Source organism: Rhea americana, unplaced genomic scaffold, assembly GCF_003343005.1.
Source record: "Rhea americana isolate MKP2758 unplaced genomic scaffold, rheAme1 scaffold_49, whole genome shotgun sequence".
In the NCBI taxonomy this organism is placed as follows: Eukaryota; Metazoa; Chordata; class Aves; order Rheiformes; family Rheidae; genus Rhea; species Rhea americana.
Genome location: NW_028186634.1, coordinates 550,465 through 573,266, shown reverse-complemented (window position 1 = coordinate 573,266; position 22,802 = coordinate 550,465). Strand labels below are relative to the sequence as shown.

The following is a 22,802-nucleotide window of genomic DNA, read 5'->3' as shown; positions in this document are numbered from 1 at the left end:
CGGGGCCGGTCCCGCCCCGCCCCGCCGCCCTCTCCGCGCAGCGCATTCGCCGCGGGCCCCCCCCCGCCAGTGACGTCACCGCGCTGTGAAAAACGGCCCGGCAGGGCGGCGGGAGGGAGGTGGTGCGCGCACCGGCCGACAAACAAACAAACGGGCGGACGGACAGACCGACCGGCCGACCGACCCGCGCGCCGCCGCCGACATGGTGTCCCCTGTCACCGTGGTGAGTGCGGACCGGGCGGCGCGGCCCGTCTGGCGGGGGGGCGTTGGAGGGAGCAGCCGCCCCCGCCCGCCGCCCCCCGCGCGGAGCGGCCGTTGGCGGCGGGGCCGCAGCCCCCCGGCGCCATGTTGCGCCCCGCGGGCGGGGGCGGCCCCGGGGCGGCGGGTGCCCGCGGGGCCGATGCTCTGCCGGCCCGCGGCGGCGGCGCCCGCGGCGCGGCTGCCGGGGCGCTTTCTCGCCTCCAGCGCTGTCACGGGCCGATCGGCTCTGAAGGCGCCGGCGCGGTGCGGCGGTGCCCGCGGGGCCGGTGCGCTGCCAGCCGGCCGCCGCGCGCGCCTCTCTGCTGCCTTCCGTGCAGGTGACAGCTTGGGCTGGCCTCTGCCGGGAGCTGCCGGTGGTGACACTTGGCTTCTGCCGCCCGCTCCGTGGCCGGCTGGCAGGAGCCCGGAGCGCTGGGGGCGGCCTCGCGRTGCCCGTCGCGGCTCCTGGAGGCCCCCGCGGCACGCGGTCCTTCCCAGGACGGAGCAGCCCCCACCGAGCCGGCGCCTCCCCCGATAAGCCAGTCTTGCTCGTCCACCTCCTGATGAGACGAGGCCGCGATGCCATCACCTGTCTGTCTCGTGGGGAGTCATAAAGCTTAATTAACCCAGCAACTTGCTGCTCCTGCCTGAGTGGAGGATGTGAGCAGGGCTGTGCTTGTGGTGGTACAGCTGGACTGATGGGCTGATGCTAACAGATGAAGTAGTTGTGGCTTGTGCTAGGCTGGACCACTGATCCCAGACTCTGCAGGTGAAGGAGAAGTGTTTCTGTGCTGAARGAGGACAAAGCGCTCTCACCCAGGACAAGAGAGAAGCCGTGCTGTTAAACATACTGCTTTATGTGTTCCTGTTTCTAGAAAGGGAGGGATTTGGGTGAATACCCAACAGACCAACATGTGCTATAGGAATAGCTAAGTGGCGGTGGGAAAGTTGCCTCATGCTCTCACTGCAGCACTGAATACCTATTGCTGGTATCCTGATGTCCCTGCAGATACGCTATTGTCTGGTTTTGAGATATTTTGATTAACAGCTAGTCCATGTTGCAGCAGCCCCATTGTGCTTTTTCTCACAGGTAGAAATTGCATTGTTTCCTCTTCTCTAACTCTCAAAACCATGGTTCAAAACTTCTGAATTTCTTAGCTAGTTCTGTACAACAGCTTGTATTGTCTGATACTTCAGATTAATTTCCCCCCCAGTCATTAACATGTAGCTGGTAAATTCATCAGCTTGTGGGTAATTTTTATCTTTAGAGACAGAGGGAAATAGCTTGTAAATTATATCATGGGAATACCAATCTTTTTTTTTAGCTCCCCTCTCATGTTCCTCACAAATAAATGAAGAGGTTTGATATCTTTGTGCTTCTGTTCTACAAACTAAATTAATTCTCAAGTAATGGTCCTCATTACAGTGAMTTTAGTATAGATACCTCAGAAGTGAAATCTTATGCTGGGGCAATGATGGAATGGGTCAGCAATTGGCAGAATTTGTTTCATAATTCAAAGGGAATTGTACTTGGCTCTTAAGGCCATTGGATCAGAGTAGTCTTACAGAGTGTATTTCAACCAAGCTTTGAGAAGGGCAAATGACTAAAGTACAGCTATGTAGGTGTAAAGCACAGCTGGGAAGGGTATGTGTAGTTTAGGCAAGAAGGCTGTACCTACATCAGGAATTACAGCTCAGGAGGGTAACTTGGGGAAAACCAAAAGAGTACTTTCTTTGCTTGTGCTTAATGGTACATAACAACATATTTCTGCTCTGGTTTAATCCCTGATATACTAATTTGCTGCCTTCACCAAAGGCAACTAGCATGGGCATGAAGCCTGTGGAGAGCTAGAGGGATGATAACAGGAGCTGTGGCTGGAGCTGCAGCTGTTTCCTGTGGAAGTGGGAGGAAAGGGCTTTAGCGATCCCTAATCTGACCCTCCAAAGAGCTCATAGAAGACAGCTGCCAGCCTAGACTGTAGGAGCAGTTCTTTGCAGATGATCTTTTCAGATTGCTGTGTTTTGGAARAAGTGCAGTGTGTTGGTCATGCTATGGCCCACAAAGCCCACAAAGGGCTACCAGCTGGAGCTGTGCAGGGGCAAGAAGCAGGGCAGCCCTCTGGCTGTTGGGTTCCCTCTGATGAGTCGCATGCTGAAGGGAGCACCAAAGAGCAATCTGTCTGGCTGCAGCGAGGTGCAACGCTTGCAGCCTGGGCCTTATCTCTGTACAACAGTACTTTGTGCTACGTGCATAGACCATGTGTTTGAAGTCAGCATGGATATCTCTGCCACGACTCATGCTGAGGATGCTATCTGTGGGAGCAGCACCAAGTTAGCCAGAGAAATTCATTTGTCTCCAGTGCAAGTCTTTTCCCAGTATCTTGCAGCATCTGTCTCAGTGGAGATGATGTTAGAAAAGTACAGCTGAGAGCAACATGATTTTTCTTCTGATTTTCAAGTCTATGGCCTTTGTACATAAGTGCAGCAGATGGCCATAACTACTTGGATGCAACATGGCTTCCTGCATCTCCCCTACTTTCCTCCTTTAAGATAGTCTTAAAAGAAATGCAGCAGTTTACTTAAAAACACTGAGCTGTAGGTCCTGTGCAGCTGATGGCTGGGAGAAACCATGTAAGGAGGCACAAACCAGGGAGAGGCAGCTACAGAGGGATAGATGGGTAAGATTGCTTGTTAGTGCTGGCTGCCCGGTATGCATCACGGCYTGGGTGATGTGGTGTGGCTGCATCATGTGCAAGGAGAGACCTCAACATCTCGCACAGAACTAGCCAAGCTGTTGCCTACAGTGCTGTGAAATTTGGATGTGCCCAGGGGCAGTTTGCCCACAAAAACAAGAAGCCTGGCTGAAATACTTTTTGAGGTATTTCACCATGTCCTCTGCTGGGATAAAGGTCTGGGGTCCTGCTGATACCAGAGTCCAGACTTCATGAGGCTAGTYAGTGACAGAGAGGATTCATCTGCCTGCAGGTCCTGCTCCAGCTGGTGAGTAATGCTTGGTCTGATAGGAAGTGACCTTGGAGGGAAGCTTTCATTACTTATCCCAGTAGAAAAACAGGAGCATTCTGCTCAGAAATGATTCTTGATATTGCTTATGCATTCCTCTGTACAAGCTCCATATGCTTCTCTGATGTCTCCTTGCTGTTGCCTATCTGTTATGCTGCAGTGGGGAACTGCCTGGTGGCTCCTGAGCATCCCTGCCTTGCAGCAGGTTGGGAAGGTTGGTCAGGCTGTGAAGATCCCAGAGCCAGCACATGTGGGTGAATGCCCCACCGCTTGTCATGGGAGAAGATGCAATTTGGGAGGTGGGGGGGGGAGGGGAGAAAAGCGTAAAGGGGAAGCTATTGGATTTGGAGTAAGAGCTGTGTTTTTTTTCTGCGTATAGCAGCAGGGTCTGAAAGCCTGCAATTGGAGAGCAATACTAAGCAGTGCACTTGCTTCATGGATATGTGAGGTTTCATTCCCTTCTTGTACAGTCACTGTTGGTCCTGTCTCAGYTCCTCCTGAGATTGCCTCATTAGTGATTTTTTTTTTTGTCCCATTTATTTCTTTCCGAGCAGTTAAGAAGTTTTTAGCGTGAGGCTGTGGTGGCACTTCTCTGAGCCGATCAGGCATCATGATCACAGGGGCTGCAAGTGTGGAGAATGGGATGAGCCCAAAGATATGYAGTTATTCTTCAGTCTATATAATGCTACACATTCAAAGGAATCTATTTTTTCCCCTAAAGTTAGGGCTAAACTACAGAGGAGTTTACACCTCACACTGAGGGAAAACAGGGCATATTAAAGATGCTATGTAGCTGTAAACAGCTCTGTTTTTGGGGGTGGGGGCTATAGGTTGTATTGGTGCTTCTCTTTGAGGAACGTGAACTCCGCAGGCTCTCATCCCGACAACACTCTCTCTGTTCCTGACAGTCCTGTGCGTGGAAGGGAGGCAAAGCACTCCGGTGCCCCTGCTGGGAACAGCTTTTGCCCAGAGGCTGTGTGTTAACAGTTGCCTGCCCTGTCCTTTCCTTTGTTTCCTTCTATCCTCAAACGGAGAGAGCTGGGGAGGAGAGAGAGGGTTGCTTTGGCAGCCCTGAGCAAGTCAGGCCCTCAGGCCCTTCCCCTTGCAGGTGGGAAGCAGCCAGCAAACTTCCTGCCCTGAAGCAGCCTTTGTCAATCCCCTGAGGTAGACAAGTGAATGTGAGATACCACCATGGTGGAGCATGAGSTTGCTTACAAAGTGGTACAAAAACCTGACAAACTCATGATACGGAAAAGTATTCACTGGTAACAGGTATTGAACAGAGCTAGAAAATTCAGTGGGTATCACTGAGGTTTCTGAAAAAGGGCCAAATGGTGCTGTGATCCAGATGAATATAGAAATCCTGATGTAAATTGCATTGCTTAGAGGTTCTGTGCTATTCGTCTACTGAGGGGGAAAAAAGTGCTGATTTATTTCAGTTAGAGCTCAGAATAGTGTTACATGCCATTATTTACTTTTAAGACTAAACTTGTATGTTCTTCCTATGACATTGTCATGCTTTGTTGTAGCTGTTGCTGTGACAAGCTGATCTTAGGGTGGCTGAGATTGGAGGGGTAGGAAGTGCAGGCTGCCTTGAATGCTCTTCCCAGGCCTTGTGTGACTGTGTTGTTGGTAGTGCTGATCACAGTTGCGGGCGGTGCTGTAAATCAAAGACTTCATTAACTCAAATGTATTGCTCAAGTCTAACATKCCTGTTGTTCCAAGCATGCTTTGTGCATTGATTATGGGTTCAGTTTAGAAGAAGCCTTTACTTGCACATAATTCATTTTAATAGAGGTGCAGTTCTTCTCTTCTCCCATTCAAGTATCTATATCCAAAATACAGTGTGACAGAAGCCAGAGTTATCTTTCTCTGTTGGTGACTGTATAATACTGTGACAATAATACCTCCAGTGAAATTAGACTTTTAGAAAAAGATGGCATCTGGCACCCATCTTCTACTAGCTTGTGGAAACACTCAAATAGAGAAAAGAGTATTAGTTATATAACCCCACCCCAGGCCTAAGTGGATACTGTATAGCACTCAATTTTTCTACTTCTCTCTTCTCACGCAAATGACCAATAGATTTGCAATTACTGTAGAGATGTAGATTTTGCTTACTGCGGCATGCCTGAAATGAAGGTGACAGTTACTGCTTTTAGCCCACATGTGCCCTGTCTGTATCTATTGCTTATAATTCCATAATCTGAATAGCATTTTACTAATGGCCGGTTTCTGGATGACAAGTGTGTTGGTCTGGAGCATCTCTCCATGTGATGCTGAACTTCAACAAGTATCCTGGTAACAAGGAGTAGAAGGCGGTTTCCTGGAGGGTGAGTATGATGAGGGAGGAGATGATTACATGCCATCAGTGCTGAAAGGTGGTGGGTGGGCTGGCTGAGAGCTTTCCTGTCTTGCATTCCTCATTGGTTCATGTCTTGATGGTTTCAAGAGTGCTGGGGTGGAAAGGATTTTGGATACCTGCCGAGATCCTGGGGGCTTACACTGCAGACTGACCAAGAATTACATAGGGTGCAGCTTCTCTCTGGACAAGTGTAATTTGGGTCTCTTCTTGTGTTAACTTTAATGCTGCAGGCTGATTCTCTACTGCAAAAAATCTGAGTGAGTGGAGCTATGCCAAATTCATCTCTGTTGCGAATCTGCCCATTAATGAGGATGGTGGCTATTTTGTTTTCACCTGTTGGTGAGCTGATGGAAACACCTTGTTTTGAGCAGCAGGCTAGATTTTCTACCCAAAAGCAAACTTCTCTACAGTTCTGTGAAATACGTGGTTCCCAAGAGCAAGGGGAGATTAGACAAGCCCCAAGTGGTCTTGGGACTTTTGTCAAGTTTGAATGATGAAGTTGGTGGTTTTTTTTTCCTTCTCTTCCCTCCTCCTCCTCCTCCCCCTGCCCCACCAGAGAGAAACTTCGGAGACATATTGGTGCCAGTTAGCATCATGTGCTGGATTTCCAGTTATGTTTCAAAATGAGTGCATTTATGGTAGTGGCAGGTATCTCTGGGTTATGGCTTAAGATTTAGGGTAAGTTTGAAGTTGAACCAGCTGCACATTTTTCAGCATATGCTAAGCATGTGGGCAGATCCTCAGCCTTATGCAAGTCTCACTGCYGTGACTTCAGCAGAGTTGGGCTTACACCAGCTGAGAGCCTAGGACAATAGCTTGGCCACTGTATTCCCTATTGCCTGTGACTTTGGGCTTTGTCATGGTGTAAATCAGCGTACTGGGGTGTTTGGAACTTGAATCCTGACTTGTGCCTCCTTGCAAGGGGAACTAAAGTYGCATGGCCTTTCTCTGCAACTCTGGCAGAAAATGAGTATGCTGACAAGCTTATCAGTTAATTGATGTTTGAGTTTTTCAGGGTTATTTGTTGGCTAATGCTCTGTGCGTGCATGGACTTGCACCCTTGATCTAAGCAGCTGTACACTTATTTGTGAGTGCAGTCATGGTTTGCATCTGCAGCCTGATTCCAGCAGAGGTATTGCAAGTGAAGCCCTTGATGCGCTGGTGTGAGTCCTGGGAGTGCACAGGTTAGCATTTGTGCAGGYTAGTGTTTGTCCCTCCCCACCTGGACTGCCCCCTCATTTGTGGACATCGGCTGTGAAAGTCCAATTCATCTGCCTGTAGTTTCTCTTATACTGGCTTATTATTATCAGGTCACAAAGTCTTGGCACAGAAATAAATACTGGAAGTAAAATCTGTACTCCACTGCCATACTTTGACCCTACAACATTCTGTCTCTTAAAGCAAGTTGCTCCTGTTATAAAATGAGGAGACCTGACCCTTTTTTATAAGGTACTAAAGTGACAGCTCTTAGAATACACATCCTTACCAGGGTACATTGCTGGTTTCCTTTCTAATTTTCGTTAACACCAATGCTTCACAAGCTTTCTGCCTGAAGATCATGATATGCAGATAGAGCATTTCATTCAGAAATCCATTAGGCACAAGACAAGCTGAGCTGTCCCTCCTGGGTTTCCCAGAAGATCCTGCTGGCTTTTGCCAAATCTTGCTGATCTTACAGACTCATGAGGACTCACAGTGAAGGTCTGTTGTGTAGAGCTGCCAGCATTCCCTCCCCCAACAGCTGCCTTCCCCTCCTCTGTCCTGCCTTCTAGTTTGCCCTTGCACAAGCCCCACCTGCCAGGTGTGCACGAGTTTGTTGTGAGCCAGAAAGGCAAGCCACAAAAAGGACTTYTGAGCACCCAAGGCAGTTTTGCCCTTAGCAGTTCCTTGGGAATCTCAGGCAGAGCTGGTATAGCTTGGTGTATGCCAGCTGGCATGTATTGCCTGGCTTCTTTGTTACATTAATGGCTCTTTAGCTCTTACRGGACTGTGACAGCACAAATGCTTGAATCACTCTTAACTTAGACCCAGATTTCTCCTTGCAAATTGCATGTAAAATGAGCTCTTTGCTGAAGAAGTTGCATGGAAGGGCCTGCCTTGCCTCCTGAACACCAGTTTCTACTGGCAAAGTGAGATGTGGCAGGGCAGAGCTTTGCCAGTCGCCTGTTTCCCTTGAATGCCTGTTTCTGTGTGTCCCCTGTCTCTGCTGAGAATCAGCAGTGGGGGTGGCTGGAGCTGCAGCTGCTTCCCCTCCCTCCCATGAGCGCATTAAGGTTGTGGTGAGTTTTGGAGTGCAAATAAGACTGGAGATACATGAGTAAAGGCAAACAATGCATTTCAACACTGTGTGCAAATCCCTTACTGCCGTTACCCCTCTGGATGGGCCCTCCTGCAGCGGCTGGCAGGATCCAGAGGCTCAGCCTGCCCTTGGTGCTGCCAAGGAAAAAACTGCTAGTTCTCAGTGGGTCACTTTATTTTGGGCCTGCCCTTCTCCCAGAGGGGCTGGGGAGAGATCCCAGTCTTGCCACACAGCTTGTGCAGCAGCCATCAGCGTGTGGCACTTACCTGCAGTAGCAAGCCTGGCACCAGGAGTGCTGCTTTCTGCTACGGTAAAAGCCAGCAGCCCCTGGGCTCCAGACRGCTGAGTGTGGTGGCCACTGTGTTGGGCCTACCCAGCCCCTCTGTGGTAATGCCTAGAGTAACACAATCTAACACTGCCTGTTCTTGGGTAGTACAGAATCTGTGCTTTTTCAGAAGAGTGTGATATAAATAATGGCAGGTCTCCTGACAGTGTGCACTTGTAGCCTGGAAACCATCCCCAGCAGAAGTTGTGGAGACTCTTCCATAAGCAGTAGACATTTTTGATCTGGAYTCTAGCATGACAATCTGAGTAACTGCCCCTTCCCATCTTGTGAGAGATATTGCCAGGGACAGCCAGTGATTGGATGTTGACACCAGGTGGCTCCTGGAGCTCTCTATGGTTTCCCAGCTGCCCCTGAGATTTTTTAGCCTGGACAGCATTAGGCAAGGCACAGCAGAGGTGGCCCCATCTGACCTTGCTGCATGAGATACRGGTGCCTGCAGCTTGCAGAGGAAGGCTGTACACCCCTGTTGTGGCAGTGCTGCAGCTCTGATAAGCAAAGCAAAAAGGCAGACCCAATGTGTTTGAAGCTTTTAAAACATCTGCAAGGACTTCTCTTGTGACATTACAGCAAAGGAAATGTTTGGAGAGATTTGCTTTCTGCTATACAAAAGGGAATATCTGCAATGCCAGGAGGGAAAAGCAATCTTTGCTCTGATATAAGATGACTGCAAGCAAACGCTCTTTTGCCTTTTCTGAAAGCCAGTGGAGTGCCCTGAAAGCATTGGTCTCTGACAGCTTTCAGCCCTGAAGATGTTTGAATCTGTGACTGGTTAATAGTGTTGACCACTGGCGATGGTGTGTTGCAGTCAGCAGTCTCCAATACTGCTGACAGCTATAGGACTGCTGCAGGTGGGGAGTCGATCATTTCCACCACGGGTCAAATAAAGGTTTTAAAACAGCTCTGCTTGTGGTCCTGCACCAGTCCGGTAAATAGGATAGATGATATCTTATAAAGGGAAAAAACAAAACCAGCTCAAACAAAAGAAACTATCACAAAAGCACATACATCTAACCTGGGTTTTAAGTCCAYGGTGAAATGTGTCTGTAGCTTGATTTGATGAGTTCACATCTGCTTAAAAAAGGCTCTGCCATCTTGAAGGCTTTCCTTTTGTCCCAGCAAGCCAAAGACAAATATTCCAGTGACTTTGACTTGGCATCGGTTCCTGTAGCAATTTCTCACTTTGGCTGGTATCAAGCTCCTCTACTGATAGTGGCAAGTCCCATGTAATGGAGGCAGATCCCAAGATATTCCTGCACAGCTTGTTACCAGCACTTGGCTGAGCTAACCCAACTTCTTCCTTTATTCAGTATATGAGATGCTTTTAATGTGTGCTATAACTTCCTTGGTTGCTGAAGTCTGTGGTCCAGTGTCTGTGTGGCTTCAGGCAGTGTCATGGTTAAGACAGCAGAGTGCAATCCTGASACAACATGTAGCACAGGCAGTGCCCTAATGCAGTGGGGATTATTTCCTTGGCTCCAAAAACTTTCCTTGGCTCCTATACTTTAATCTGTTACAGCACCATTTCCTCTTATTCCTAAGGCCTCCAAGTGACCTTTGCTGAAGGCTAGGCTCTAGTTTCATACTTGAGGCTTTCTCTCTAATTATAGGCACTATTTTACATCTTTTTTTTTTTTTTTGCAAATGCATCTAACTCATGGATCTAGCAGCACAGAGCATACAATGGCCCAGAGTTCCTGGGTCCCACTGCCTGCTGAGCTGAACGGGCCTTGTTAACCGTCACATCCTGCAGTCCCTRTGAGCAGTCAGTGTGACGGCTGTGTGCTTGGCATGTTTAAATTTCTTCATTAAGCAACTGAAGACAAGATGGGACCTCCATTTTATTTGTATTGCAGCACTGCTAATGCAGTTGCTCCTATTGCTCTGTGAGTGGTCATGCAGCTCCTCCTGCCTTCACTTGGGAAGGAGGCGGCAGTGAAGACTGCTCGCACACCGTTGCCTGTTACCAGTTACCCCTTGCTGACTGCTGCACGTAGATTTGTGGTCTTAACTATTTTAATCTCCTCTGGAAAATGCCTCAAAGCTTGTCTAATAATCTTCATCTCTTCTGCCTTCCTGAGCCAGTTATTTAAATATCCTTCATAGGTTGCACTTTCAGTGCCATCTTCTCCCCAAACCTATCCTAGACAACCCCCATGAGCAACTTGCTCCCATATAACAGAAAGGGATTTCTGGTGGTAGATCACAACATAGCTAAAGTAAAGCACTGTGTAGTATTGACCATCTCTTGAGCATGCCTACGCCTAGAGGCAGGCAGCAGCCTGTGGTGGAGAAATTGCAGGGCACATGTGGAGAGCAACTGTCAGGAGGAGATCTTCACAACAGCCGTGTCTGCGATCTCACATTGCTGTCGCTCCCAGAACGCGCTAAGCCTTGCTCCCATGCTCCCCAGCACAACGCATCCTGTTCTTGCACACAGCTGCTGCTCAGCCAGGCGGCCGCAGCAGCCCATGCTTGTGCCCTGCCCGGGTGTGCYGTGTTACTTCAGGGGCTTGAGCTGTGCTTTCACCTGTGAGAAGCTGATGCTGGGTGCAAACAYTGGCTCGCTGCTGGGCAGCATGCGCTGGCCTCTGTGCCAGCTGGTGGAGGGAAACTGCTGCTCCAAGTTTGCTCCCTTCTTTCTGCACCTCGGGGGAAGATACTTATCTGGAGGAGTTTAACCTCAGTGCTGATGGGTTTTTGCCCCTGTAGTTAATCTGGAGATTAGGCTGAATGTTGACATGATTGTAAACTGGGCATGAGTTTGGCTTTGAAATTAAGCTGGCTGTTGCAGATCCCATTTCAGCATGCAGCTGTGCAGGGAGCCTAGCCCTTTGCAGTGGCCATTTTTTGGTGCCAGTTTGATTAGTCTTCACCCCCCCTTTCTCCCCAGTGCCTTCATTGAAGAACAATTTTTCTGATGCCAAGAACTCCTGCAGCAATATCTGAGCTCACCACCCAAGGACTGTGAGGGCCTATGCCAAATGTTTAATTGTATTTTTCTGGCAAGTAACCATAGCTTGCTCTTAAGAAGAAAAAAAAAGAACAACAACAAAAAAAGACAGTTGACTGCCTCAATCTCTGGTGGAGCACAGCTAAAGCATGGCAGGAGCTTACTTGGCTTAACTGAAGAGTGCTGTAGCTGAGCTGGGGGTAGGAAGAGAGTACTCAGGCCTTGGGGAGCAGGGAGGGACAAGAGAGGCCAAGAAAACCAGACCTGGCTTGCAGGAGGAGTCCAAGAGATTCTCCCTTCCCCCTGGTGGTGCGGTAGCTGCCTTGGACTCATAGCTCCTGCCACACATGGCTAGGCTGGGAGGATTGTCCTTTTGCAGATGGGAAGCATTCAGATCTAGCTCTATTATTTCTGCTTTGTGTCAAATGATGGATGCTCTCCTAGCAGACAAAAACAGTTTTTTTGGTCTGCTTGTGAACAGGTTGGACAGCCAAGCGTGAGCTCACTTTCACTGCAGAACTCTCAACACAGGAATGGAGGCCTTGAGTGGAATCAGTAGCTGCAATGAAGTGCTGCAGAGCCTTGCCAAGCTCAGCATATGGCGTAAGTGTGCTGGGCACTAAGCAGCCCACTGTCAGCACATGCGTCTTTCCAAAGGCAAACCATGTACCATGTTCTCCTATTAGCTATTTTACAAGTCTGTTTGAGATGGCATCTCCGCTGTCTTGTCTCTGCTTGATGAGAGGAGGGTTTAACTGTCACACTAACACCTGTGCAGGCAGATGAGGATCCATGTCTCTCTCAATTTTCTGTAACACGTTGAGGCTGTTCATCAGATATCTGCCCTGGATGCCTGACCTGTGGCAACTCCAACACAAACATGCCCTCCTGTTAAGTCCTAGCTTGCACAAATATGTTGCACTAACACAGTAGTTCAGGCAGGTTGATCAGCTGGTTCCGTAACTCTTTACCACCCTCCATAAACAAGTGTTTTTCCTCAGAATTTTGCAAGAGAGCAACTCAGGGCATGCATGAGTCGGTGCTTTTCTTGATGAAAGGTGAGTGGCGCTCCCCCAGGAGCAGGTTTGCTCCTGCAGGAGAACAGTGTTGGAAGCGAAGCACGTTCTGCCTCAGTTACTCAAGAAGTGTACTGGTTAGGGCTGTCTCAGCCAGCCTATTATTTCAGCAACCCTGTGGAGCAGAATGTGCAACTGGTGGACCCTTTACATCTTATTCATCTCCTCTGTGAGCTGCCCAGGAAGGATACAGAGCTGAGCACCCAGAGTGGCTGCTGGGGCTTCCAATATACGGCCAGGTGAGGGCCCTGTGCCAGGGCTGAATGCCACAAGGGCACCTGTGCCCAGCCTGTTGGCAGCTCAAAATACTTCAAAAGGCGAGTTCTATACTTATGTGTATATTTGTAGTTGGAAATGTCTACTGCATTTGAAAAAAGCCATGTGGTATTTAACCAAGGCTCTGAGCATTCTTCTGGAAGGAAGTTAACCCAAGAATTAACAGGAGAAGGAGGAAAATAAAAATGTAAATGGTGCATTTGGTATCCGAACAGCTGCATCCTCCCTATTACACATACATCTGAACCACTGCCTGAAAAAAGAACGCCTTTATATCGGTTTTAGTGCGTACATATCCAGAAGGCTTGATACTGTGCTGTGTGAGCAAACGTGGAAAAGTGTGAGCAAGGCTCGGAGGACAGCTGCTTTGCAGATAGCTCACGAGGGTTTGTGGCCAGGAACTGCCCAGCACTACTGTGTACTGAGGCTCCTTGTCTCAGCAAAAGCTGATGAGCTGTTGAAACCTGGGGAAAATCAGCTGCCTCCGGTCAGGATCTGTGTAGACATGAGTTTCTCCTCTCTCACAACATTTTGATCAAGCATAAAGAGGGGTTTTCTGTGGCCATAGCCTGATGGAGGATTGTGTCAGTTCCCTGTTGCTCTTAAATTTGAGCCACATATTGTATGTCCTGTGTCCTAATTGTGCCATCCAACCTCAGGCCCAAACAATTCTCCCTCTGTGACTGGCTGGACAGAGGATAGTTAGCGCCTTGCTAAGAGCTGCATATGCTGTGGAGGGATAGGTGGAGGCAATGGCCCAGCTTGTTTTGGCCAGTGCATAGAGCTGTGCTCAAATACTGCTCAGTGGAATAGCTGGGGTAAAATTTTTAAAACCCTTTTCCTGGAAAGTGCCCAGTGGGTGTGAGCTGTATCCCCACAGAGGCTGGTGCACGGCTGTTGTCCAGAAGCGGTTATATACTTGTTCTCTGTGCAGGTTGATTTAGAGGACTTGCAGATTTGATACCCTGCGTTATTTCCTGGGGCCAGAGCAAGACTTAAGAACGGCAAACTGTCTGCAACTTTATCATTTCAAAGCATCAACACTGCCATTTTTCTACACCTCAGGAGCAAGGCGTCTCCCTCCATGTGCCAGCTAAATTTTCTCCATCCTATCTTCAGTCTGTTGCTTCTTGTTATGCCTCTGTGTTCATTTGTTCATAGAGAAGCTTTTCATTTCCATCAGGGTGGTGCTGTCAAAAGCACMCATGCCCACTCGGAAATGAACCCCACTTGCAATATGGATACGGACAATTGGCTCCAAAGTGTTAAAGACAATCAGAGTGCTGGCTTACAGGCGTAGCTGTGCCCCTGCGGGTGCAGCCTAGTGTGGGATGGAGGAGCAAGCCCTAAACTCGCTGGCATGATTGCGTGCCTGCAGCAGTCAGCAAAGGCACTGGATCTGCTGAGAAGCCAAATAGATGGTCTTTCAGTTCATATCCTGTAGCGACCACTGGGTTATAGAGGTACAAACCGTCAGCAGCTCCCAGTGCTGCTTAGTGGAGAAACGTGAGGAAGAGATTTGCCAGCTGGGACCCCTGGGCTCTCAGTGAGCCACCAATTAATACTTTGTGGATATGGTTTAGGAGCTGTTGTACTAAACTTTTGGTCATCTTTGCATGCTATGTCCTCTATATATTTTGCACTTTGGGAGTGTTTTTCCAGTCCTCATTACCCAAAATTACTCCTTCAAGTCTGCCCCTTCTCTTGCAACTGTTTCTTCATCAGCTATCCTGGACCTCTTAAGAAGTCTTACACCAATACCAAACCACAGCATGGCCGGAGTACTTGTTTGATGGAGTCATCTATTATTGTTGAGCAACAGCAACAAGGAAATGGGCAATATTTCAAACTGGAGCAAAATGAGAAAAGACAAAGCAAGAAGAGATACTGTAAATGTAMGAATCCCTAACAGGGAGGTTGATACCCAGTTCTCTGGAGCCCTGAGCCCCCAGAGAACTCTCTGTGCCAGTACTAAGTTCTGTTTAAAAATCTGTTTTGGAGGTGTACATACTGTGGTGGGAGGAAGGCCAGAACTTCCTCCTAGTCTGCCTAAGTCCTAGAGAGTTTTATTAGATTTGATTGGATGCAGATAATTTTTAACTAGTGTTTTTACTGTGATTCCACAAATACAGGGACAGTGGTTTTACAGCACCTTAAACTACTTTTTTAGAGACTGTAACTTAGTAGTTGCTAGAATTTAGGAAATGCCTTGAATTATGCACAGTTTAAAAAGCCARAACTTGCAAACACTGTTTTAGCACTGTATTTAAGATATTTTTTAAACTACATTTCAGCCCAGAATAAATAAGCAGTGGAAGAAGAAAAGAATTAGGAAGAAAAACCCAATAGAATTTGTCATACAATGGCAAAACTTTGCTTAAAGCCATGAAAAGCATATACATCAGCAAAAAGAGCCTTGGCACCTGCAGCAAGCATTTCCTTTTCCAACCTCCACACATCCACATCTCACGTGCCCTCCCTGAGACACAGGTGCAGAGGAGATGGATGGTTTGATATAATTTAGTCATCCAACTAAGCAGCCACATTATGTGCCTGGCCTTCCTCAAGCCACAACCTCCACTCATGTTGGTACAGTTTCCCAATACCAGCCACAACTTGTCCTTCAGGTGTCAAGTTGCCCCATCACTTCTTACCCAGCCTCTGCCACTTGTCTAAACAGAGAAGAATCCCTCTGTCTCACCCTTTGGTTGCCTCAGCTTTTCTTGGGAGACTTCTCCCAAATATCTGCAGTGCCACACTCCTCTTGGCAGGATGTGCTGCCCAGCCTTCAGCTGTGTGGGTACCTCTGTCTCTGCAAACAGCATCCCTCACGGGGCACTCATTTCGCTCAGAGCCAGCATGATGGTTCCACTGAGCCAGCAGCATTGTATAATGGACAAGGGCATGTTTGAAAATAACTCATTTGAAGTATGCTTGYTGAAAACGTGTAAAGGAATAAAATATTAATGATGCCAAGCATGTAGCTCTTCCAGAGCTACAGAGTTATTTTTATATGAGATCTTTAAGACGATAAATTCTAAGGTTACATGTGAATAACTAAGACTGGAATATGATCCCTTCTGCCTGAAAAATTCCTGAATTGTTATAAGGTGGAAATAACACAAACCATTATTTCAAAATAACGCTAGCTGGAGTAGGAAGATTCACATTCAGATAGTAGGAAATGCTAATTTCAAGGTTGCCGAGCAAACGATCTTTCTGCACAAGTGTATATCTTATGTTCAGTAAGGCAGGGTTCCTAGGGAAAATGACAAGTGTAATTAAAACCTGTCTCATCATGCATGCTCACAGGGGAGGGCAAGCTGTGACTGTAATGGTAACTGGTCTTAGCAGGTGTTTTCTTTCAATACAGGGTTTTAAACAAAACTTCCTGTGTTTATATTAACCCAAATAATCTCCTGGATGTTTCTAACGGTGCCTCTGTCATGTGTTGCAAACAAGGCCGAACCTGAGCGCTCTTTCAGCATAGACTTATGCCTTCCTAGATAGCAAACTAACTACGTTAGCTGAGCCTTTATAGAGAGCCAGATCACTGTCAATGCTGCAACTTCTTCAGTTCTTTTTTAGCTTTGGAGGCTGCTAGTCTTTTGTATTGAAGATTTCAGTCTCTTCATGGAGCACTGGGGACACTGGGGATCTTCCATGGCTACTGGAGTAAAGGAGGAGATCCTGCCAGAAGCACTGTTATCTATTGCCTGGGATTGTGAGACGCTGAATGTGATGAGCTAAATTTTTAATTAAAAAGTGTCACAAAAGGTGGAAGGGCAGAGCTGGAATCAGGTGCTGCATCTGGAGGTGGTGGGGATAGTCAGGGTTTTCTTACTCCACGTTGGAAGAGTGTCTGTCTATCTGATGTGTCACTTCTAAAGAGCAGGGAGCTGGGTCTGAAAGAATAGTTGTGGGAAGCTTGGCTCCACTCTTCYTTTACAGATACTTGATAGTTCTCAGGCATCGCCAGTGCAAGTAGGACTGCGTGGGCTTSTGCGACTTTATTTCAAGTTTATTTGATATTTGCTGTCAGAATTCTCCCAAGGAATGCAAACAAAAGGGGGTAAATGGTGATTAATTTGGACACTCTAACTAGAGGAGTGTCCATCAGGGAGCTGATGACTAGCTCCCCATGTAATACAAGAAACTTAGCAACTTGTTGATGTCTTTTGGTGAGTGAATTATGTTGCCTGGTTGTTTAATGGAGTGTTTAAAATTTGTGTTGGCAATAGCCTATGAATAATGTATTCATGAATAATGAAATGCCTTACTGGTAAGAAMCTGTTGATATGTTGGGGAACATTTTTTCAGATATGAGAGCAATTTTGAAAGCACTGTATTTCCCAAGATGCCCTTATCTGTAGCTCTGCTCCTTCAGAGACTGCATTCCCTTTTTAGATGCTACATGTGAACATGCCTTCTACTACCTCTGCCTCAGTCTTTCAGCTTCAGCTAGGTTCCCTTTGCTTATGTCTGCAAAAGCCCCTGAATTCTGGTGAACTTAGGTCTTAATAACTGAGCACTGTAACCTGGAGCTATTTGCCTTGCAGTCTACAGAAACCTGTTCCAGATACCTGAATGAAGGTRTGCTGCATTAAGAGGAAGACGGGCACTGGCTTTGTCTCATGGCAATGCCCCTTGACACAAGTGATTGGGAAAAAAAGACCAACATTTCCTTCCCAGGTTTCTGGTGCATGGGGTCCTTGCATTAGATAAGCAACCCCAGCATGCCACGTGTAGATGCCACAGATTTTGCTGGACTTCACAGTGTGAACCGGGCAATGATGCCTCCAGGTTCTCCCCAGTCTTCCTCTGGTGCATGGGCCATCAGTAATGGGAAGCCGTTGTGACACTAAGCAACTAAACCTTGCCTGACCAAAGAAAAGAGAACATTGAGAGAGAACCTGCTAGTTGCAGGGGTTCTCTAGGTGCTCTATTGCCTTCGCTGCAGGAGGAAGCAGGCCTCCTAAAAGATCCCAGGACGTAGCTCTCCAACAGCGCAGTTGTACCAGGCAATCACRTTCTTTCTGTGCTCCTTGTTTTAGCCCTCAGCTGCACCCTGGGAGAAAACAAAACTGTAACTTAGCTTTTCATGGGAATTTTCATTTTCCCTACTGGCATAAAATGCAGGAGTGTCACAAGAGTGCGAATATACATAGTATGCATCTTACCACTGTCGAGGTCCCAGCTGGGCATATGGGAAGAGCAGACCCAGCTTGGATAGGCTGTGGAGTCTGTAGCTCTGTGTCCCATCTCTGCCTCATCTTTGTTGTGAGTAGCCTGGTGCTCATGCTGCATTTTGGTGCCTGGATTTACATAAGAGATTCCTGAGCCAAAGTGTTTCCTGCCATATGGACAGTATATAATTAGTGTAATGCTAAAACAAAACAACATGTGATTGACATTGATATTAGTCAACCGAGGAGGTGACATCCCCACCTTGGAGGTTGATGTGATGGGTGGTGATGCTGACTGCAAGCCCCAGGTATGAGCCTACAGGGCAGGACAGTGAATRGGTTAGAAAAGAAGTTAAATCTCCAAGGTGATCTGTACCTAGCTAAGCAGGAGTATCGTGCTTCAAGCCGAGAGGGAAGATTTGCACTTTTATTGACTCATTTACTGCTAGGGGAGTGATGTGGGGAGTGCAGTATTTTCTTAGCTCCAGGAAAGGTGTGTATAAAAGCAGTTAGTCTAAACACAACAGAAGTGCAAGGGCTACCACTGGATACTGATTGATGGCTTAAATGTTTTCAGTAGAACAAATAAAGAAAAAAGGTATCTAAAACTTCCTCTGTCTCCATCACCCAAAGCCCAAGCTAAAAGGTGTTTTCAGCAGAGACATTCACAAAGGTCTAGGTTGGAAGTCATGGTCAAGCTCAAGCAGCTTCTCTCTAGGGTGGAAATGCTGCAGGCCAATAGTATGCATGAAAGGGAAATTTCCAAAAGTAAGGCGATAGTTCTGGTGTGCAGTTATTCCACTGATGCTTCTGATGATCCTATTGATTTCCATTTCTTTTACTTATTGTTTATTATAGGTGAAGAGTGAAGGCCCCAAACTGGTGCCCTTTTTTAAAGCCACTTGTGTCTATTTTGTCCTCTGGTTGCCAACTTCCAGCCCTTCCTGGTTCAGTGCCCTCATCAAGTGTCTGCCCATCTTCTGCTTGTGGGTTTTTCTCCTGGCGCATGGAATCAACTTCTTAATCGCACACCGGAGTGCCAGTCGCATCCTGGCAGGACTCATATTTTCGGCATTGGGAGACGCTTTTCTCATCTGGCAGGAGCAGGGCTACTTCATTCATGGTGAGTGAGGCATCAGTCCTAAAGGGATGCCACAGTGGCCAGCTGTCACGTTCTTTATTTAGTAATGAGTTTCTGGGCCATGTGGTTTGTTTATTCATTTACAGGGTAAGCCCCTGGCAGTGGGAGGTGCTCATTCCTTGACTAAAATCCATCGCATTTAGAGGAGTCACACAGTGGATGAATCTCCTGACTTTGTTTGTGTCTCTGCTCTGAGATTGGAGGGGTGATTGTGGCAGGTTTGTTTTCCTGGTGCATGCTCACTGGGCCTCGGGTGGCTGGAACAGGAAGGTGGCACAGGCAGAATCCCTGGGGAAGAGAAGGAAACACTCGTGGCACTTGGCAGCTCCTATGGGCAGTGTCTTGCTCCTATTCCTCTACAGGGAGATCTGTCAGTCCTTCAAGGATATGAAACAGGAYGCATGGTGCAAAGGCTCCTCAGCAGAGACCAGGTGGAGAGGACCCTTATGGTTTTGTTAGACAAGCCTGTGGTCTGGCAGATGTGGTTGGGTGGATGCTAGAAATCAAAGCATCAGAAACCTTGTCCTACTTGCAGGTTCTTCAATATGAATCATGCAGCCTGTTTTACAAAAACAAGAGCTGGTTTTGCGAGACATATAAATGATAGAGAATCACAGGATAGCCTACCAGTACAGCCTGTCTTCTCTTTAGAAAGATTCATGTCTCAGAGCAAAACAAGCTAGAACATAACGATTTAGATTAATGATTTAAAGCCACGTTGTGCCTGCCTACAACAGTGCTCCCAAGTGGCCTCAGATTGTCATAAGAAATCAGCAGCAGTTGAGTCTTTCATTTAACTGCACTGGTGGCATTTCTGAAATTAACTTCACCAGCCCAGTGGTCTCACATGACCATCCACCATTAACTGACTGCTGTGACTGAGATGAGGGAGCTTTTCCCATTAGTGCTGTTGTCAGCTCCAAAAGTCAAAGGCTTTTTTTTTCTTGCCCTTCTCACAGGAGGTCAGTATTTTGTTTTATTCTGGAATTCTCACAAGCTCTGCTTATGAGAAGAAAGTGTGTGAAATGCCAGYTATGAAAGGCCAAATGCTTGGAATCTGGTTTTAATCCTGCTTCCCAAGGGCTTATCTAAGTCTCATTAAAAGTTCATGTAGAAACTCTTAGTGATCAGGGCGGGGGGGGGGGCAGGCTGGGCCTTGAGGACTGGATCCATTCGGCTGAGTTTTGGGTACATTGCTGAGGAGCCCCAACCCATGTTCAGGGAGCCATCCCTCCGTGCTCACGGTTGGCATTGCTGCTGACTGGCCTTCTCACAGGACTCCCTGCTCAATGCCCTCAGGGTGCTTGGCCCAAGTGCCTGTGCTTCTGTGTTGCCTCCTGGAGTTGCTCCTTGAGCTGTGGCCTGGAAACATTCAAGGCCTTGTTTCTCACTGTGACTGTTTCTGCGCAGGGACTATGCAGAGATTCCCCCCATTCCCCATAGCTAGGTATCTCCAGTCCCTTTCTTGTGGTGCTAGAGGAAAGTCAGCTGGTCACAGCAATTCGCTGTCTGGTTAAGTTGTTTTAGACATAAAATAAGATGGATTTTGACCCTGTCTCACACCTGAGAAGTGTCACATTGGGGGTTTAAGGAAAGTATTTGTTTAGCTGTCTTGGAGCATGTTGAAAATCTCAACCTTTATCCTGGCTGTCCCCTGCCTGCCTTGGTCCATTCAAATCTGAGCTGCTGTCTTTCACGCTGAAGCATAACATTTGTGTTTCAGCTGTTAGCAGAGAAAATGCACCAGTCCACTTCATCTTTCACCTCTCCTGCAAAATGTTTTCTCCAGTTTAATTCTGAGCAGGCTGCCATTGTTGGCAACTGAAAACATTCAAACTTTTGACATCATCCTTTATGGAAATTTCAAATTTTAAGGGGATAAATAGCCAAAAATATATTTTCTGTTCAACTCCTACGGCTTCAGGCTGAAAAAAAGGGTTGGAAACTGGGCTAAATTGAATAGCTTCTGAGACAATGAGTTTATTAAAGGACATCTGTTCATTATTTCACACGGAAGTGGGAGCCTGGGAACCTACTTCTGACACACTTGACTTTTTTCCATTTTTGCTGCTTCAGTCCACTAATAACAAGCTATTTTCTGACTAGTGCCTTACTGTATGTAGAAGATACTTTACAGTGTTAAAATCCACTTCCTTTGATACCAGCCACTTAAAAACAATTGATGCATTCAGTGAGGAAGCGAGAGACTAAGGAAAAAGACTTTATCACCAGCCTGAGGGGAAACTCCGGGGTGGGAGGGAGAAGCAAACCCAGGCTAGTTGCTTCCATCTATGTGGCCCAGAATAAAGCAGAGAAGAGAAGGAGTGGGTACAGAAAGGCAGATCTGCCTGACTTGGTTGTGGAGGACCCAGCCACAGGCTGTGCAGAAGCTGTCAACTAAATGTCTCTCAACAGCAGGAATACATCCCCCTTTCTGTGCAGCCATCACTCATTTTCTGGTCCTGGCTTTATTGGGTGTCAAATGAGAAGACTTGGAAGCAGTCTCTTGTGTTACCTTGCCACATACTATAAAACTCCTCCTGCCTTTCTTTGCTTTTGCTTTTCCTCCCCTCTTGCTTCCCTGTTTTAGCCACAGTGCTGGGCCCTGTGCTCCTTGTGCCTCTTCCTGTTGCCTCTACCCTCCCTCCTTCGGCTGCTGCATTGCCTCCTCCTCCACCTCCTCACCGGCTGCTCAGGCACCGCTGCTTGCACTTGCTGCTTGGTGAGGGGCACCATGTTCTTCAATTCCCCATCTTGGCACTCTCCCCATAATGCCATTGAGGGAGAAACTGCTCTTTACTGCTAGGGTGCAGTAACTTTCCTCTCCTACCGCCCCCACAGCTCCAACCTTTCCTGCACTAGACAGCTCTTGTCCTAAATCCCTCCTTGGTTTCCTTCAATCTCTTGTGCTCATGATGTTTCATAACTTTGTAAAACATCAGCTTCTTGTTGCCCTCCTTTGTGCTTCTCTTCCTTCCCCTTCATGCTATCCATTTTCTCCAGCCTCACCTTGCAGACCAACCTGCCTCTCCGTTCTGCACGTTTCCCCCTTACCTCACGGTTTCAATGGATGTGTGATCTGGTACCCCAAAGGTGGAGAGACACTTCCCTTTCTTGGAGTAGCCTCAGCCTACAATGAATGAAGAGCAAATATCTGCCAAAAGCAGGTGTTAGTGGCTTCCATTGACACCCACAGTCATTAATTTTAAACCAGGAGCCTGCTTGAGCACTTGGCCCCTCATATCTTTTACACTATTGCATGCTTTAGAGCTGTACAGGAACTTCCAGCCATACTAGTAAACCTATCTGGATAAACTGGAACAGCCTTTAGCTGCACCATGTGTAGGTAGGGGAACAGAGGCCTGACCAAAGGAGCTGGACTCTGTTTGAGGCCCACTGTGTTCAACAGGCAAGAGAACGAGTAATCAGCAGCTATACCAACACGTGGATATTTTTTTGTCAAATGGATTAATGGCAAGTGAGTAACACATGGACGGTATCTTCCAACACCCACAGCTGGGATTTCTCAGGGATGTTGCACTTCAAAGGGAAGCCTGCATTTTATTTTTTGCTGATTGATTCCAGTTAAGGTTCATCTGGAGCTTGCAAATAGCCATAAAATCATTGACCAGTCACATTGGTAGTCCCTAAAATATGTCAGCTGCTGCTTTCTAGCTAAGGTTTCTCCTAGCTGCAGACAAAGGTGGAGCAGAAACTAGATTTAGTCCATGACTATTTTTTGGGTCTGTGGCTGAATACAATCAGACTTTGTGTCTGGATTTGGGGGGATCAGTAACTTTGTGCATTTTGTTCTCACCTGCTCTGGCTCCATCCTTCCTGTTTCACAAGTGACATAGGAGTGAAATGCCTCAGGTAGTTAAAGAGGGGATGGTCATTGGTCT

General features: G+C 47.4%; 1 protein-coding gene and 1 long non-coding RNA gene across 2 annotated transcripts in view; one reads left to right on the top strand and one right to left on the bottom strand.

Moving 5' to 3' along the window:
- Positions 1–92: 92 nt before the first annotated feature.
- The window catches only part of TMEM86A (transmembrane protein 86A), a 29,855-nt gene continuing 7,145 nt past the window's right edge, over positions 93–22,802 (top strand). Inside the window, exons 1-2 of the mRNA XM_085317113.1 lie at positions 93–223; positions 18,618–18,882. Coding sequence (XP_085173239.1) covers positions 203–223; positions 18,618–18,882 — 286 coding nt within the window. The 5' untranslated portion in view covers positions 93–202. The remainder of the gene's footprint in view (positions 224–18,617; positions 18,883–22,802) is intronic.
- Positions 14,840–18,403, bottom strand: LOC146588868 (uncharacterized). Its single transcript, XR_014897314.1, has 3 exons — positions 18,022–18,403; positions 17,754–17,926; positions 14,840–17,641 (listed from the first exon to the last, which is right to left on the bottom strand). It is a non-coding gene; the product is annotated as an uncharacterized LOC146588868 (long non-coding RNA).